Source organism: Vespula pensylvanica, chromosome 4, assembly GCF_014466175.1.
Source record: "Vespula pensylvanica isolate Volc-1 chromosome 4, ASM1446617v1, whole genome shotgun sequence".
Classification (NCBI taxonomy): domain Eukaryota; kingdom Metazoa; phylum Arthropoda; class Insecta; order Hymenoptera; family Vespidae; genus Vespula; species Vespula pensylvanica.
In genome coordinates, this window is record NC_057688.1 from 2959424 (window position 1) to 2978866 (window position 19443).

General features: G+C 32.4%; 2 protein-coding genes across 2 annotated transcripts; both read left to right on the forward strand.

Annotated features, from left to right (window-relative positions):
• The first annotated feature begins 8471 nt into the window (after nucleotides 1-8471).
• On the forward strand, nucleotides 8472-14251 carry LOC122628742 (probable aconitate hydratase, mitochondrial). The gene is made up of 9 exons (XM_043811326.1): nucleotides 8472-8636; nucleotides 10021-10175; nucleotides 10271-10437; nucleotides 10595-11350; nucleotides 11437-11639; nucleotides 12053-12341; nucleotides 12579-12852; nucleotides 12940-13288; nucleotides 13387-14251. The coding sequence occupies exons 1-9, from the start codon at nucleotides 8604-8606 to the stop codon at nucleotides 13525-13527; spliced, it is 2367 nt and encodes a 788-aa protein (XP_043667261.1). The 5' UTR covers nucleotides 8472-8603; the 3' UTR covers nucleotides 13528-14251.
• A 360-nt stretch (nucleotides 14252-14611) lies between these two features.
• On the forward strand, nucleotides 14612-17937 carry LOC122628744 (B9 domain-containing protein 1). The gene is made up of 5 exons (XM_043811328.1): nucleotides 14612-15080; nucleotides 15305-15416; nucleotides 15898-16006; nucleotides 16333-16451; nucleotides 16801-17937. Exons 1-5 carry the CDS (start codon nucleotides 14955-14957, stop codon nucleotides 16902-16904), a joined length of 570 nt encoding a protein of 189 aa, XP_043667263.1. The 5' UTR covers nucleotides 14612-14954; the 3' UTR covers nucleotides 16905-17937.
• The last annotated feature ends 1506 nt before the right edge of the window (nucleotides 17938-19443 follow it).

Genomic DNA, 19443 nt, shown 5'->3' on the forward strand with positions numbered 1-19443 from the left:
AGGATCTTGATTCGTGAAATATTTAATAAACCTGGCATTTCCCTTTTTCGTTTAACTTCTATTAAATATTACAATAAAAGTCGAAATTTCTAGAAAGCGAGTCGAAATCGAAAAACTTTCAGATAACCAGTGATTACTTTCCTTTGAGTGAGCGATTAATATCGAATACATCTACATACAAATAGGTAGATATTATGTAATAACTATTTTGATTATTTTCGAACGTGGACCGGTACAAATAAATGGAGCATAAATTTGAAAAGGAAAGTTTGAATTAATAATCCATAAGGATATAGGCGAATATACTTGTGATTAGATAACGAGGGCGTCTCTTTGAAGTATAATAGTAAATGTAAACCGATATTTTATCGTAATTCAAAAGAGGAAAAGAGAAAAAGAGAGAGAGAGAAAGAGAGACGAGAAAGCATCGACAATGAAAAACATACGAATGCCATGATCTAATGCAAAGTCATGCTTGTTTGTGCTCACCACAAAAGCGTTTCACTTTGAGAAGTTTGCAAAATCGCCGAGGGCGATAACACGAGACCCCTGAAGCAATGCTTTCCCTTATTGACGCTCGTTATTGGGTGAACGCATATTTGAATGAAATTTTTCGATCTACGAGTGTTAATTCGAATGTATCAATCACGATATAATTATGGCAGAGTTACGAATTTAAAAGTATTGGAAGTTCCACATTTTTACTATCGATTATCTCGATGTAACGTCGTTTAACTACTTGTTACTTGAAGCACGTAGCGATCATTATAGTATATACTCTATTAATCCACATCTATTAATTACGGATTAATGATTTTACTGAGATATTTTTCGTTTATATTCTTTTTTTCAAAATGTGTAGCTATTTATATATAGGTACATACATAGATATTTAGTCGAAGTCATAAAATGATTTATAATTTCTTAATGATCGTGATCGAAATTTAAGCAAATTGAAAAGGATCGAAGAAGAACAAGCTATCGATAGAAGAAGAAATGAACATCTTCTTCGCGTAATAGAATTGTATTTCCAACTGATTAACGGATAAATAATTATGCACCGACGACCTTGTCTGGGCCTATCTATACCTTGCCATTCGATTTATTAACAATCTTATACTTCATACATGCTTACGGATCTTTTCCATTTCGTTTACATAAACACAACCGATACATAATGTGTATATATATATCTATTATCCATCCAAGTGAAACTGAAGAATAATGCGAGTTTCTTTCATAGAATAAGGACTATTATTAGGATAAAATGCATATTGTATAATTAATGTCAAAGGATAACACCCTCGTCTGATCTCGCATTGTCAAGGTCCATTTGGCAAACAATGGTTCCCCGTTAATGATGTAACGTAACAAGAATCTCGCAGGAGATAATTTAACACGTGCCTACTTGTCTAGTAATGTCTCTTGGATTATACGAATAAGAGAGACATGATGTTTTTTTAACATAGTTCACGAAACGTTGTTTTTATACATTTTAGTTTTAACATATTTCGGTCGTAATCAGCAATGATTACGAGATACGACAAATAACCTCTGCCCCATCATTCTCTCTCTCTCTCTCTCTCTCTCTCTCTCTCTCTCTCTCTCTCTCTCTCTCTCTCTCTCTCTCTCTCTCTTTCTCTTTCTGTTAATTGGGTTGTTCTTACTAGAAGATATAAATAGATAAGTTAAAACTTGTATCTCCATTGTTGGTCGTACAATGAAAAGATGTTCATCGTTATCATCGTAGTCATTAATAGATATTAGTTTTATAAACTATTTAGGTAAAAAATAATTTTGTAATGCTACTAGACATCGTCTAGATTTGATTTTAATTAAATCGAATGAAATTCGATCATCATCTCCCATGAGTTCTTTCGCAATCTCATTTTAAATATATCATATAGTACTTTGAACGTTGAGAGTGTACTCTTCTTTAGAAAGAAAAAAAAAAGAAAAAAAAGAAAGAAAGAAAGAAAAAAGAGTAAAAGTTCAAGGAAAAAAAGATAGACAAAAAAACCCAAGTGAGAGATAAACATCTATTTATTTTTATGTTTATTTTAAAGTAAAAGTACATAGAAAATACATATATACATATATTCGAATAAAAGAGCGACGTTGTACATATTTGGCCGAATGGAAATCGCACGTCCACGAAGAAACGCTCGTTTGAAACGATTTTACGTAACAACTCCTCGAGCGTGCTGTGGTGATCCACTACGAAAGCATTTCACGCGTGCACACGTTCTTGGGTGCGACCTACACGCGTGTAATACCCTGTCGACGGGCAGCTCCTCGTTTATGTCCAGACCAGACTTTTGCCTTGCTGCTTTCTCCACAAGAATTACGTCACGTCTTCCGATCTCCAAGTATCTTTCTTTCTCTACCTCTCTCTTCTTTCTCCTCACTGATTATCACGACGACGACGACGACGACGACGACGACGACGACGACGACGACGACGAGCCCTTCGAAAAATGGCGCCGAGCGAAATCCACTCAGATGTTTCGTACTCGCCCAAAAAAATGTCACTCGCGTTGACGAGCGTGAAATTGACGCCACCGATTTAATAAACTCCGTAACAACATGCATAATATGGGATTATATTTTTAAGTATGCGAGTACTTATGGAAACAGAAAATGAAAGTTTCAATGATACATGTTGAAGGAATCATGAAAGAGAAAGAGAGATAGAGAAAGAAAGAAAGTATATATAAAGTTAAAATAGAAGACAAAAAAAGAAAAGAATTGAAAAATTATTAAACCAAAATGTTTTCGCAATGATTTGTAATTCGTATGAAGTAACACATTACTATGTAATATATTACTTGATATTAACATAATGTATGTGTGTGTGTGTATGTATGTTAATTTATTTCATTTACTAAACTTATTGGAATATAATTAATCATTAAAAAGTTAAAAGTTGTTAAGAGCAAATATGGCTATCGAATCGAAGTTCGATATAACTGAAAAATCTCTTAATAAAGAAATATTGTAGTTTATTTATTTATTAGTTTTGTGTCACGCAGAAGTGATTCAGGATTAAAAAGTAATTTTAGAGTGTCCTTCGAAATATTAAAATAAGAATAAGCCGGAAGAAATTCAATTTTCGAATTGACAATCCAACCAGGAAAGAAAGTGACATAGAGGTGTATCGTATCGGAGCATGGAATTCGTGTTTGTATCTCGACGACCAAGCGAATTCGCGGCTACTGTCACTCGCGATACGATCTTTAATTATTCTTTCTTTTTTTTTTCTCGTAGGCGTTTCTCTCTCGCAAAGGAAATAGATTTGGATGGGAATATCGTACTTGTTTCCGGAAACATCGTTTTGTATATAATTTTTAACACAATTTTTCGTTACGAGTACTCATTCGATATTTAAACAAAAAAAAAAAAAATTAAGGACAAGTTGCCAGGATGAACAACGGCATATATCAAATTCTTCTTTCAACCTGCAAATAAATTTCCATGGCATCGTAAACGTGGAATGCCACGCTACTAGTAACCGTGACTATATACATACACAGATATTACAGACGGATTACTTGATTACGTGACTCGATGAGCGTTCCTTCAATCGGTGTCACCGGTTTGTTAAAGGATATATAGATTCGTAAGACTTATAAAAGACAAGTACATACGAAGTTGGTACAAATTACAAATCGATTTATTTGCCAATGCAGCTAGTCGAGTCTCGAATCCGCCTTATCTGCAAACTCGTCGTACGAAGTCGTAATAAAAGAATCATTGTATAAATAACGTAAATATCTACATAATTTCGTGATAATATACGTGTGAAGAATGTTGTTTTACGATTCTACTTTAAATTCAATTCATAATTTCTTTCTCTTTTAACGTACTATGAAATAAGAGAATATAATGTCTTTTTTAATGCTTCTAAGATATTGTGTCTTAAATCATTATTAAAAAGAAAAATGTTTCTTTATAATCGTTAACAAAATCTCATTTATGAATACTTACATATAATTTTTCGAAGATATATAATAAATAGTCCATGTATAAAATTTATATGCATTCGTTCAAGCAGAGTTTCTTATATGATTTCCAAGAGAACGAAAGAACGTAATCGCATGTTCGATGTAATAACAGTGTAACTCGATTGATCATCAAGGTCGGAAGAACACAACAGCCAATTGGTACGCACCGTCGAGCACCACTGTCGAGCAATTTTTATTGCTTTAGGCTCACATTCCGAATCGAGCCTCCAAGTGAAGGGTTAATGTCATTTATAAATAAGAGCAACGATCTTTTTAAAGAAGTAAAACTTTCAATCGATTATATCTTCGTTTATTATACTACAGTAATTAAATAGTTTGGGTGATATCTTTGAGTAATTGTTAATTAATGTATTTTTGTAAATATTTCTTTCTTTCTCTCTTTCATGCACTTATACCGAGTTTGAGTCAATTCATTCGACTTTAAGCTTTCCAAATAAGCATAATTATCCGGAAGAAGAAGCTCGATTTTGTCCGAGAATACTTTTAATTGACACACACGCGTGTCTGTTTCGTTTTACCATTGCGTTTCAAACAGGAAAGTGCCTCGAGCTACGTCAGCGAAAGTAGTTCGTTCTGATCTACTCGGATTTTCAAAACGAAAGATTCACTTTTTTTCGCTTCTTTTTCCTTCTTTAATTTTATTCCGTCGTTTCACTTTATCTTTTTCAATTCATTCTATTTTGTGGTCGTAATGCTTGTTCACAATCACTGTAATTATATGGTACCTTTATTTTCTACTGCAAATACATCTATAAATTAAATAAATTTAAAAATGAAAACTTCAAAAAGAAAAAAACATTTCAGAGATCGTGAACAAGTATTACAGATGCAAATCGTAAGAGTTAATTATTGGTTGCGTTAAACGTCGTCGAACATCGAAGTTTTATTACTTTGCCTCTTGGGCTTCATCCGCAATCCAAACCGTTCAATGATAAATTAAAAAAGAAGATTTTTATGAAAGTAACATTTACGAAAAGTAAATGTTAGATCAATAACGATCGATCAACGTAAAATTGTTGTACACAAATTTGTTGCTGGAACTTGCATTGTTACTGTTAACGCATAATTAATTTAATTAAAAAGATAATTGAATTTTCATGAGACATGAAGATCGATCGAGTTCATATTTTGTTGTTTCGATACGAGGTGTAAAAATGAAAGTGATATCCGATTTATTATGCCGAGAAGTACGAAACGAGTTCTCCGTTTGGGTTCATGGAGTCCCATCAACATTGTCAAATACGCAAGGTCAATCTCTTTACGTGGGCGACCTTGCTGCAAAGATACGACTTATTGGCCTGCATACTTGCTTATAAAAATATCTTTGATGGAGCCACGAAGATTTTCTCATTCTAAAATTAGAAACAATATCAAAATATCATTGAACAGAAGGAATTTTATAACTTGATTATGTTTTTCTTTGCTTGAAAATATCTTGATGTATAAATATACATTAAATATATGCCTCTGTGTATATATAATGTATTACAATTAATTTTTCATGCGTTATAGTAAATTACGCGATAGAAAAAAAAAAAAACTTCAAAACTCTAAAAGCAATTAAACGATCGATTTTTAATTGATCGCGTTACATGATTTATCTCGTAAACATAGGAAAAGTACTTAAAATAAAAAACAATTTTATAAGAACGTATTATCGAATTCCTAAAAAAGAACAAGATTTCCTTTTGAACATAAATATTTTCAATTTTCACTTTCAATTCTCACCCTTGAACGCGAAGCGTTTCGTAACTTTTCGTCGCAGGTAAGGCGATTCGCAAAAGTCCTTCGAGATCGCGATTCTGAATTCTTCGCGGTGTATCAATCGAAACGCACAGTGGCACGCATGAAGCAGGACGCTATTTTCACGTAACGACGATGACAGATGAATGTCGAGATAAAGAGCCGAACGAATGGATTCTAAATTCTGATCTTACCGTACGATCGTTCTTATTATTATCAGTTACGAGGTCTTTGTGATGTATTATTCAATGTCAAATTCACGCTCTATTTTTCTCTTTGCACCAACTAAAAATAACAAGAGAATATCCCTTTTATTCATAAAACATTCTTTTTCTTCGCTATATAATATTTAGAATATGTAATAGATAAATCGTGAAATCGTGAAAGAACCTCGAGAGAAGATAAAAATAGACTGCTGAAGTATAATTCGTCAATAAAAATACATCGTACGTGTTTGACTTATCGATAGGTCTCATTAATCTAAGGGATCGTTAATTGAATATTACCAAGACAAAAGGTATTCTCTCGGTCGGTCGAATAAGGTTCGAAAATGAAAGCAAATGTCTGAAGAACAAGAAACAGGATCACAACGAAAAAAAGTATGTCGAAACGTACAGTGGTCCACCCACAACGAGTTAATCATGTCAAGGACCAATCGGGCCTTCTCTTTTTCCACTCGTGCATCGAGAGTATATACATATCCTCTTAAAACCCTACAGATGTGAAAAACGCGATTGATCTTATTCAGTACTTGGACCAATTATCGGCTTCGCGGCAAACAACTCGTTCGAATCACGACGATCAACAAAAGGCATTATCGGCACTTTACGTTGAGTGTCGAGAGATTCGAAATCTCTCTCTTTTTTTCTCTCTCTTTTTAATACTGAAGTTATAAAGTCGAGTACCAGGTAACGTTGGGTTGGTAAGTTGACCACTCCGACGATGTGGGTATTACATTTGCATAATAATTAGTGAATCATTGATTAAGATTAATTTTTTTTTCTTTTTTCTTTCATAAAATAAATTGTTTATTTCTTATATTTTCATCACGATGTACGATCATCCCATTAAATTGTAACTTCGGTTCGGTCCATAAGTTTTTCTGCAACGATCGTGGAGGATTTAATAATCTAAGATCGTAAATATATGACGCATACATAAACATATAAACGTTCAAGAGAAATTGAGCAACGCGATGCCTGTATCAAATTGAGGAATATTATCAAAATATACGGCGAACGTGGCAGTTAGCTTAGAGAAACGGAATGTCACGTGAAAGAGGATTTCGCAATCGCGTAACTTGGGTGGATATAACAATGATCGATGTTCGATCTGTAAGTAACGTTTAAACTGCTTGAACGTGCCCTCGGGATCACTACGGACGGTGTTTTGCCTTACGGCTTAGCGACATGTAACTTCAACTACAATTTTTAAGGTTTGAGGCTGGGTTGAGAAATTCGAGCGGATAAAATGAGATTGCCTGAAAAATTGGATAAAGAAAAATGATCGATGTTCACAGATTATATTTCTTTTACATAATGTTGAAATTTTATGCACATAGATAAGGAAAAAGAAATATTTATTCCAGGAACCTTGACGCAAACAAATCCGACGACTTCTTCGCTATGTTCATGTGCTTCATAGCGAATCGGAAATATCTCAATGGCAATTCTTATGACGAGACATTAATAATACATAAATTTCAATGACGTCGATATTATCGTCACCTTAAATGCTATCTACTGATCTCCTTTGCGGTAGGTTACAACGGCTTGTAGTTTCGCTTTTTGAGTTCGATCGTTATCGGAAAGGATCAGAATCGTTCACGACGACCCGCAAACCTTCTATGGGGATCAAAAGATAGCCGGGTTTGTTTGTCTCACCGCCATTTTAGCCACACCCCGAGACTCAACTTTTCTCTCTTGCCTTTCTCTTCTCTTTCTCTCTCTCTCTCTCTTTCTCTCTCTTTTTCTTTCTCTCATTTTTTGTGATCACAAAGAAATGATATCGATATCGTCGTGAAATCGAAGATTATAAAAATCGGAAAACCTCGTAAATTATTCTCAAAACCGATCTCGTAAAAGAGATTGGATTCGTACGTAAGGATAAAGACGAGGAAAATATTCTTTCCCTTTCTTTTCTAGAAACAATCTATTCGGTGAGAAAAGTATGTTCCACGACAGGAGTTGGGAAATGTTAAGAGAAAGAAAGAAAGAGAAGGGAGTAAAAGTTGTTACGATGATTCACGTTTCGATCAAGGACTATGCAGAAAGGTGAAAAAGAAAATGGAAATAAGGGTGGACAGGTTTCTCAATGAACTTTAAATTTATTATTATTTATTTTATTTAAAATATTCTACGATATCTATTGAGATTGATTCTATCTAAAAGTGGTGCAAGTATCATACGCCTGATTTAAAGCAACGATACGAAAAATTTTAATTTTAATAAATTTGATAAGGGCGTTTATCAAAGCTCCATTTATCTACTAACGGTAAAGTAAATATATAATCTTATCGTCGATAAAATAGTATAACTACTGAAATTCACTGTAAACAAGATTTTGTAGATCAATTGTCGATAAGATAGGACTGCGATAAAGAGATAGGTTTCCGAAGATGTCGCTACTAAATGATTCTAATTACTTGATTTTGATGGCGCAAGCGCGAAGTTTCCTACACTTTGATAAGACCAAACAATATCTCGCACTCTCAGTTCTCTAGTGGCCGGTTTGAGAAGGACTGCTACCAGAGGAAAATTTAGTTGTTTGCAAATCTTTTCATTAGCGCTTGCGCTCCACATTTAGAACGAGAATTTGCGTCGCTAACGACTAACAATGTCGTATTGCACGCGAATTATTACTGCACAGGTATGCTTCGCATTTTTAATTTACAATCACTAGCAAAGAAAGAAGAACTTTGTAAAAGTATTATCGGTTCAATGACGAGTTAACGAACAAGTTCGCATGAGAATATTCTATTAATGAGCTTCTCGAACTTGTTCTCTTGACCTCTTTCTTTCGGGAGGTCATTAGTGATGCCAAAATAGTATTAAATGTTAAACTAAAGATGACCAATACGAACGATAAATCGAAGTTCTTCGCGAATAATTTTCCATATTGATCCGATTATATTTTTCTTTCATTTATATAGGTTTCTTCTATTTATTGAATTTTCTTATATATTAACACTTGGAGTGATTATTTAATTGTAAAGTAAAATAGAACGTTTGAAGAACGAAAAACAGAAGAATATCGTTCTGTCATGTGACACTGTCAGAATACACTTTAATTGATTCTTAATTTCGTGATTATGTTCTTAGCTGACAAGTTATTTTCGTATTTATCCTTTTTGTGTATTATGAACGTAATTCTTATGTTATTCTTTTCGTTATCCAGATTAATTATCTTTCTCTGCACAAAAATTATTCGAGAATAAAATTTATCTTATTCGAAGACTCATTATATAATCGAGATATAAAAGTCGTATATATATACATATTATGCCTTCGCTATATTTCTAGGTTATAATTTGGAACATTTTATAGTGTATCGTTCATTGGCGCGTTATATGAATGAGACTTTTCCTTTCTCACTTCGAGAAACGTTTGCGGAATATAACGCAAGTTTCTTATGTAATACGATTTCACGAGAGATAAAACTTTATTAGATATTCTTCAATGGCGCATCGATCTAAATAAAGATACATTATCATAATTAGATATAATTTAAACCAACTGATGCAATTTTTATTATAATAATAGTTATCTATAAATTGTGGAATTTCTTTCTCTTATTGTTATCTTTAGGAAATTATTTTGTTTGATGATATCTGTTACAGGAAATTGCATCATTAGTATATTTTTCTGAAGTATAGATAAAACAATAATTACAGTAATTAATTAATTTTGTGTTTAAGACCATCTTTAAAAATATGTAACACCATGCATAATAGGTTTGCATTATGAGAATTTTGACATTGTATATTTGATGTAGTCCTATCTATTAATAGCATAATAGACAATATAGCAGGCAAAATTATAAGAATTCCTACATATCAAAAGATGTTGTAACGTAGATGTTGACAGTGAGATTGATACAGTGTATTCATACTGATTGAATTTTTTTCTCTATTCGTATCGTAATAGAATATCATATTTCATATGCATGTTTATTCTCAAGTGCATGCAAAATCCTTCAACTTTTATTAAGTGTAACTATGTTGCAATTGCTAATAGAAATGTATTCATTTTAGAAATTCGCTATCTTTGCGACAGACATCCAACAAAGATGCTTCAGTGCAAGTCCTTTAAGCTTTGGTGCTGCCAAAGTAGCTATGTCAAAATTCGACAAGACAAGCTACTTACCATATGAAAAATTAGAAGACACTCTCAAGATCGTTAAAAAAAAGTAAAGATTAATTTTAAATTTGATTTGATATTCAGATATGTCATTTTTCGTAAAATATAATTTCTTTCTTTAATAATAATTAAACATCATTACAGATTAAACCGGCCATTAACATTATCTGAAAAAATATTATACTCTCATCTTGATGAGCCAGATAAGCAAGACATTGTGCGTGGTACAAGTTATCTTAGATTACGTCCAGATCGTGTTGCAATGCAAGATGCTACTGCACAGATGGCTATGTTGCAGTTTATTAGTTCTGGTAAATTTTATTATCAGTTTATAGATGATGGTTTTATTTACTTTAATTAAGCGAAAGGTTATTAGATGAGTGTTATATAATACTCAAATTCAAAATATAGACTTTTAGCATTTAATAATCTTTTAGTTTAAACTACTTTAACATTTATTTTGTATAGGTTTACCAAAAGTAGCAGTCCCATCGACCATTCATTGTGATCACTTAATCGAAGCTCAGACTGGTGGTGTAGAAGATTTGAAACGGGCAAAGGATCTCAACAAAGAGGTCTACAACTTCTTAAAAACGGCTGGTGCTAAATATGGAGTTGGTTTTTGGAATCCTGGTTCGGGTATCATTCATCAGATTATCTTGGAGAATTATGCCTTTCCTGGGCTTTTAATGATCGGTACTGACTCTCATACACCAAATGGAGGTGGTCTGGGATGCCTATGTATAGGCGTGGGTGGTGCTGATGCTGTTGATGTAATGGCAAATATACCATGGGAATTGAAATGTCCTAAAGTTATTGGAGTTAAATTGACAGGGAATTTAAAGGGATGGACCAGCCCAAAGGATATTATCTTAAAGGTAGCTGGTATCCTCACTGTTAAAGGAGGTACGGGTGCCATCGTCGAATACTTCGGACCTGGTGTTGACAGTATCAGCTGTACTGGAATGGCTACAATTTGTAACATGGGTGCCGAGATTGGTGCTACTACGTCTGTGTTCCCTTATAATTACCGTATGCAAGATTATCTCAAAGCAACGGGTCGTGGTGAAATAGCCAGTGAAGCCGATAAATATAAAGAAAAACTTTTGACTGCTGATTCAGGCGCTAATTATGATCAGATTGTCGAATTGGATCTTAACACCTTAGAACCTCATGTTAATGGACCGTTTACACCTGATCTTGCTCATCCTATTTCTAAATTGGGTATTCATTATATATTTTGTGCTTTAATCCGTTTGTTTTTATATTATAAATATATAAAGTTCTCGTTTGACATAATTTTGTTTCAGGGAGCACTGCTAAACAGAATGGTTGGCCTAATGAAATCAAAGTTGGTCTTATCGGCTCCTGTACAAACAGTTCGTACGAAGATATGGGTCGTTGCGCTAATATCGCTAAACAAGCTTTAAAACACGGGTTGAAAGCAAAATCTGCATTCAATGTCACACCAGGATCCGAACAAATTCGTGCTACAATAGAACGCGATGGAATTGTAAGCTATTTTTCGACTAACGTTACAAATCGTTACTCAATCAGTATTTTAAAATTAGTCTTGTTACCAATTATCAAATCTCTTTAAGAAAGATTACAACTCGTTTAAATGAAATTTTAATTCCAATATTATGATGAAGCACTTGAATATGGTTTATGACATTCTTAAAGATTGATCCCTAAAACCAGCAAAAAAATTTTTGTCATTTTAATATTCTTTTTATAACATGTGTTGTGTGTACATTTCTGAATCAGTGCCAAATATCGATACATACATATGTATATTCACTTACTTTGTTATCTTTAATTATGTGACTTGCGCCAGTTCTTAATCTGGATCAAATGAATGTAATAAAAAAAAAAAAAAAAGAATGACGAGACAAAGACATTTTTATAATTTACGTTTTGTTTTAGGCAAAGATTCTTCGAGATTTTGGTGGCACCGTACTCGCTAATGCTTGCGGACCTTGCATTGGACAATGGGACCGCAAGGACATTAAAAAAGGGGATAAGAACACTATAGTTACATCTTACAATCGTAATTTTACAGGACGTAACGATGCTAATCCTGCAACTCATGCATTTGTTACAAGTCCAGAACTCGTCACTGCCCTGTCTATCGCTGGTAGATTAGACTTTAATCCCGTGAAAGATAAATTGAAAGGAAAAGATGGCAAAGAATTTCTTTTGGATGATCCTTTCGGTCAGTTACATATATTTATCGATTTTCTACGTAATTATTTAAGCGAATATTAAATAACGTGTCAGATGCAACTCATTGTACTACTTGCAAGCTTCATAGATCAGCAAAAAACTTCTATAGTATTGACAGAATTGTCGCTTATCTTTAAATGCTTAATTTATAATTAATTAATAATTTCTTGATAAGTCGCTAAGTAATTAATCTTTTGACGCATTAACACTTAATCTTAATATACAGGCGATGAACTTCCCAACCGTGGATTTGACCCTGGCTTAGACACGTATGATGCACCTCCCTCAGATGGTAGCAAAGTAAAAGTTGATGTAGATGTAAAAAGTCAAAGATTACAACTACTAGAACCATTTGACAAATGGGACGGCAAAGATCTTTCAGAGATGACAATTCTTATCAAAGTGAAAGGAAAATGCACCACTGATCATATTTCGGCAGCTGGACCTTGGTTAAAATATCGTGGTCATTTGGATAACATTTCCAACAATATGTTCATTGGGTTAGCATTATGTTTATATGATAAAAACGATAATTCATCAATTATATTCGCCAAGCTTATATTATTACTATTATTTTCAATTCTCAGAGCTGTCAACTCGGAAAACGGTGAAATGAATAAAATAAAAAATCAATTAACGGGTGAATGGGGTGCAGTGCCTGATGTAGCAAGGCATTATAAGAAAAACGGAGTTAAATGGGTCGCTGTGGGCGATGAGAACTACGGTGAGGGATCTTCTCGTGAACACGCTGCTCTTGAACCACGCCATTTAGGAGGTCGCGCTATTATCGTAAAAAGTTTCGCGCGTATTCACGAAACGAATTTGAAAAAACAGGGATTACTGCCTTTAACATTTGCGAATCCAAGCGATTACGATAAAATACAACCTACAGATAAAGTCAGTCTTCTCGGTCTGAAGGATTTAGCTCCTGGCAAGGTAAACTATACATTGATAAAATAAAATGATAAAAGATGTTTCGTACATTAATCAACAATAACTAAACTTGACGTTCTTTTATTCTTTTATTCTTGCAGCCTGTGAAAGCCGAGATCAAACACCAAGATGGGAAAGTCGATGTGATTAGTTTAAATCACACATTGAACGAACAACAAATAGATTGGTTTAAAGCTGGTTCCGCTTTGAACCGTATGAAAGAAATTGCTGCGGGAAAATAAAATCATTATTTTCTTCTAAGAAAAAGCGAATATAAAGCGTCAAGTGGAGAAACGTACATAATTTTAACTAGTTACGGGTAGATCGTTTGTAAGCCGCTCGAAAACTGTTCAAATCTGCAACATTGTTAATCTTTATAGATTTACTCTCATTCAGACAAATGTACGCGATGATCACGCAACATTTCAACTTCATTAATGTAGAAATGCACAACTTAATTGTTACTTCCATTTCCAGGATACTTTAAATCTTAACATGAAACATCAATTAATCTGGTCCATAGATTTTAAGTAACAAATGTATTTATAGAATTTCATTTTGGGGGGGTTGGGTAGGAAGATCAATAGAACGCCGATCTTTTTTTCATAGTCATTTCGTGCGTCGGAGTTCTCTGCTTCTCGTCGGGTAAAGAATAGTTTTAATAACGTTAGTTAATGGAATGCAATTTTGATGTGCCAATAGATTTATTTTAAATCGTGTCATGGTAGATCGTATACGTCATGATAGATAGGGGTTGTTCGAGTTGGCGATATTAGAATTTCTCTTTATCCGACAAGTTACTATGTACATATTCACAAAGACGTAGTTCTATTGTTCATGTAAAAACTTTTAAGTACGAATTATATAAATTATATGGTTATCGACTGACTTAAAAAAAAAACAAAAAAATATGTAAAGTTGCTGTCAACGATGAGAGGACAAATAAAATACTCGACATCATTCTAAGTCGATGATTTTATTTGATTATGATTCATCCATATCTAATTTTAATATACATTTATGAATCGTTTCATGCGAAATCGATATCAGTTTTTGAAGTAATAATTCTGTTTTCATCTAAAATCGAATATGTTATAGTTTTCAGTCTCAAATAAATGTATATAAACGGATTTTTCCAAATATTTCCGATTATCGTGGTTATAGCTATTAGAATACACAGAATATTGCACCTAATGCACATCTCTTTTAATAGTTATATTTTTATAAACAACCTTCCTTTTTTTTTGGTAAAAAAATTGTATGTTGTACATGCAAAGTACTAAAACTCTGAAAAGATTTGAAAAAATTACAATATATTCCTTTTCTTTTATAGCACAGGCTTTATATTATATTATATGAGATATATGATTTTTAACGAAGGTAGAAGGTTATTTAAAAAGAAAATGATCGATTTCGCATGGCATGACCTACATATTTAACGACGCAATCTTTTAAATTTGGCGCGGTGCATATATGTACATTACATAATCTCATATACCCATTATTACCACTGCGCATGCGCGTATCCCATAACAACGAATTCCGCTGCATACGAAACATACGATGCGTGTTAATCCATAAGGATAGAAGTGATCAGAGTGGCCATTCGTTTTATTAAGTAGATTATAATTGTGACACAAAGAAAAATATTATTCCAGTTTATAAAATAATGTCAGTGGAAGGGCAGTTTTTCTTATCTGTTACAGGCTCAATTGAATATGCAGAATTCTACAATGCCGATAATGCATATTGCAAGTACGGGTTTCATTTCGGATCCGAATGGAGCGTTGTGGCAGTTAGTATACTATTTGTATTTTATTCAAATTCAATTCAAACTTAGTTTGTTACGAAGTGAAACAAATATCAGAATAGAATTACTGTAGAAAAATACACACATACACACACACACATGAAGGTATCGTTCGAATATCGATAACAGCAAATCTCGATTTACTACCATTCAAAATATTTGTTCTTCGAATTCCACAACTTCGCTATAAACAAATTTTGTTATTCCAGGGAATCGAAGAGGGTCTGACACAAATGTGCAAACGCAGTAATGATCCTAGAAATCTTATTGTTTGGAACTTCCCATTGGAAATTACTTTCAAAAGTACAAATCCACATGGATGTAAGTAAAATCGATATATAGTGTTATTCATAAATGTATGTCAATATCTTAGAAGATTAATCTACACATTAATATAAGTAAAGAATATGTTATATGAACATACGTTCTATATATATTAATTTTCGAGTTATGGTTAATTAAAGAAAATGTTTGAAATGTTAATGTGTAGGAAGGAATAATTATGGGAGACCATATTTTTTTTTTATTTTAGTTAAATACGACTATTTATCATAACTTTTTACGGAAGGACTTTCGAATATTACTATGTCCATATAACATCAGGTTAAATTTATGGTTTATGCACGATGATGCTGTATCAAATGAATATCTGATACCTATGATTTATTATTAAACATCATTCGATACGGTATAATTTGCGGATCACTAACTTGTAGCGTATATCGAGGCATCTATACAAATATATATCTAATTTCAAACGGTATTGGTATAAATTTAAAAAGTTATTGATGTATGTTTGCAGGGCCACAGCTGATAATGTCTATTTACGGATTAGATATGTTCGATCATGATGTTATTGAAGGTTACGGTGTATGTTATCTGCCTCTTACAACGGGACATCATGAAAAAAAGTAAATTACATTTATTTTGGAAGCTGGATAGGATTTTTAAAGTTAATTCATTAATTAGGAAATGAAATTTTTATGAGAAACTATATTGTTATCGTCAACAAGTTAGTGGATAATAATTTACAAATTGAATTTAATCTATCATGGATCAATGTGAAAGATAAAAATATATTTTTATTACGTGCCAAGATATCGCATATATTTGTAGCAATTTTAGAATAGAATTACATTGCTCGCGTTAACTGTCCGCACGGCGACTGTTGATAATTAAAAACGCCATAATATCGTTATATTCTTATGACCTCATTTTTCTGTTATTCTATTTACAGAGTTTTCATTTATGTGCCTCAATCGTCTTCCACGTTGCAACAATTTGCCGCTTGGTTGACAGGAAGAAGACCTGAGTTAATTGATCCAGCTATATTGGCCAGTGGTGGTGGACGAGAATGTGAGTACATTTTTAATTTATGTTACATAATTTGAATAACAAATATAAATAACTTTCGTGCAGCGGTTGCAAAGAAATACGATATGTCTGGTATGAAACAATCGACAAAATGTTAGATCGTTAGTCGTACAAAAAATTCGAAGAGACAACGTTCAGGATAATTATTTAACAAAAATCTGTATTTCAAGTGAAAGAGAAGAGATAAAAAAGAGAGAGATCCTGAATAAATGTTTACTTAATAGCAATGCTATTTACATAGCGTATTAACAAACGTATAAGAATTTTTATTCGAGTAAGAGACAAGCGATAGATCGATCGCAAACTTGACAAATATTTTTGATTATTACAGTGACCCGCATGAAGGTTCAAGGACACGTTACCCTGACGTTCAACGTCGTACTGAAAGATTTTCTGAAGCTGGGCTATAATAATGGAGAAAATAAGGGAAAATAAGCATTATTTTTTTTTTTTCGTTTCACATCTTTTTTCAAAGACGATGCATTGCCTTTTTTATTTATTTATTTATTTATTTTTATTGTTTTATTACTACATTTTTCTCTATTAACGCGTCTCATCTGATATTTCCATTTCGTTTCATTTCATTTTTCTCGTCATAAATTTTTATTAAATTCTACTTGTACACTTATTATAATATTTGTTACGCTTTTTGATCTGTCTATGCGTTCGTACTAAATGAAACGCTATATCTTTGTGCCTTTCTATCGTTATTTTCTTATTGTTAGACTTTGATCTTTCTCATGAACGTGACTTTCTAATAACTTTCAGTTAAATTTAATCATCTCAATTTTTATTAAAAAATATAACTGTTTCTGCACGGTTTAATTCGTTTGAATAAAAGGAACGGATAATTAATTCCATCAAAAGAGATTAAAATTCCATGATTGGTTATGAAAATAGTAGCTACAGCGATGTTAACAGAGAAATAGGATTAAATAATGAAATATAGTGATCTCTTGTTATTCCGGTGAAGGTATATCGGCACATAATCATGCAAAATTTCTTCATTAATATTCATATACTTAAGTAAAACATAAGTGGTTATGGTACTTTAACGTTACACTTATAGCTTCCTAAAAAAGTTTTTAAGGCAAAACGATCTGGTTATTACAATGACAAGTATATCACAATGACATTTTGACAAAAGTAGAAACTGCCATGATAGCGTAGTGGAATTAAAGGAGATTATCATTGAGGTTGTAGGAAACTAGGGAATTACTCTCATGGGACATTTGTTATCTCACCTCTCAATGTTTACGTACCGTTGTGTTTACCGTTATCTTTACGTTTACATATGGGTATAATGGATATGAATGAGGAGTATGAGATGTGAAAAAGATAAACGTTCATTAAAGTTTATTGTGATTCATTATTAAGTCATATAGCATTAGAGAAATTCTAGGTTTTCTGGTTCTATTTTTTTCATGGCTTTAATAAATTGAATACCGCGGGTATCACTACCGATCGACACTCTGTTTTCTTTTATGTTCTTATATTTAAAACGTTATTAACATTTTTTTTTACGATATTTACAAGATTACAAGTTTGCTTTTTAGTAAAAATAAAGTCTAATGAAAAATAAATTCTCTTGTATATTTTATCTATTAAGAAGTTATGAGAGGTATTAGATGCATATATCAATTTGTGCAAGATAGATACGCAGCAATTTTATTTAGAAAAAATCGAATATAGAAATAACGATTGAACGACTAACAAGGAATATACATTTAATAAGCAAAAAAATGATACGCAAAGATATCGTATTCGATTTTTTTCATGATTTATCGTACTGCACAAGTAACTGCTTATATTTTATATAACGATCTTCGTATATATATTATCTTCTACGATGGAACGTCAATTTTTTTTTTCATTTATCAGCAGATAAAAGAGTCGACTCAAGTTAATTGCTATAATATTTTTTGCAAAAGACTCGAATCTTCGTGCAAAGTTTGCAAAAATTTGACATTCAAATTTCCATTTTAGTTACGATTTCAAAGGTTGAAATCGACGATACTTTGATGGATCTCACGAACGTATATATGTATGTATATATGTACGTATGTACGTACATAAGTATATATATGTGTGTGTGTGTGTGTGTGTGTGTGTGTGTGTGTGTGTGTGTATGTATGATTTGTGATCAACTAAAACGAATAAGCTTTCCATTTCGCGATTTCGTTCTTATCAAAGGCGACATTGTAATAAATTCGGATAGAGACCGTAGTAACAGAAACTATTCGCTTTTCGAACTGCGAGAAACGTAACGTATAACGTTGTGATCAAAGAAGCGAATATTGTTAATGAGGAAAATAGATTGAGTCAAGTTTAAAGAACGAAAAAATATTACTTAGCCCTAATTGTAGATGATGTAGAATTTATTATTAATCAGTAGTTACAATAGTTACAGTTCAGTCGTATATCGAATATCAATATTTTCAACGAAATCTATTGTTAGATAACGCGAAAAAAAAATAAGAATAATAGATTTGTTCGATATTTCTTTAATTTAATTTTGATTAGGATATTTTCTTTGCAATCATTAAAACGATTATTTTCTAATATTGCAAGCGTATTTTTATAGCCATTCAAAAGGTAAAGTAAAGATCATTACGAATGTTACTAGAATATACGTACGTGTAAGAAAGTAAAATATCATGGTATCGCACATAGCTTAGCATCATCGTTTATCATAACTTTTACGATTTAGTTTAACATAAAAATTTATGGCTTATATTTCTATTTAATAGAAAGTCATGTGGGCAATGTGTGTATTATAGTGAAATAAATTATCTTTTATTTTCACATGCATGCAATTACAATGAATATATTATTATATGTAATATACATATGTACATATATTATATAATTTTCAGGTCACGGTTTACATAGTATGCGAATATTTTCCAAGTTTTATACGTTACTAACGTAAAGAAGAATCCGAAAGATCGATAGAAATCTATGTTCAAGCGAT

Bases quoted from the DNA above. Each gene is read 5' to 3' on its own strand.
- LOC122628742 (XM_043811326.1), top strand. From the start codon at position 8,604: ATGTCGTATTGCACGCGAATTATTACTGCACAG. The intron at 10,176-10,270 runs GTAAAGATTAAT...ACATCATTACAG, and splicing joins CTCAAGATCGTTAAAAAAAA to ATTAAACCGGCCATTAACAT. The intron at 12,853-12,939 runs GTTAGCATTATG...TTCAATTCTCAG, and splicing joins TCCAACAATATGTTCATTGG to AGCTGTCAACTCGGAAAACG.
- LOC122628744 (XM_043811328.1), top strand. From the start codon at position 14,955: ATGTCAGTGGAAGGGCAGTTTTTCTTATCTGTTACAGGCTCAATTGAA. The intron at 16,007-16,332 runs GTAAATTACATT...TTCTATTTACAG, and splicing joins ACGGGACATCATGAAAAAAA to AGTTTTCATTTATGTGCCTC. The intron at 16,452-16,800 runs GTGAGTACATTT...TGATTATTACAG, and splicing joins CAGTGGTGGTGGACGAGAAT to TGACCCGCATGAAGGTTCAA.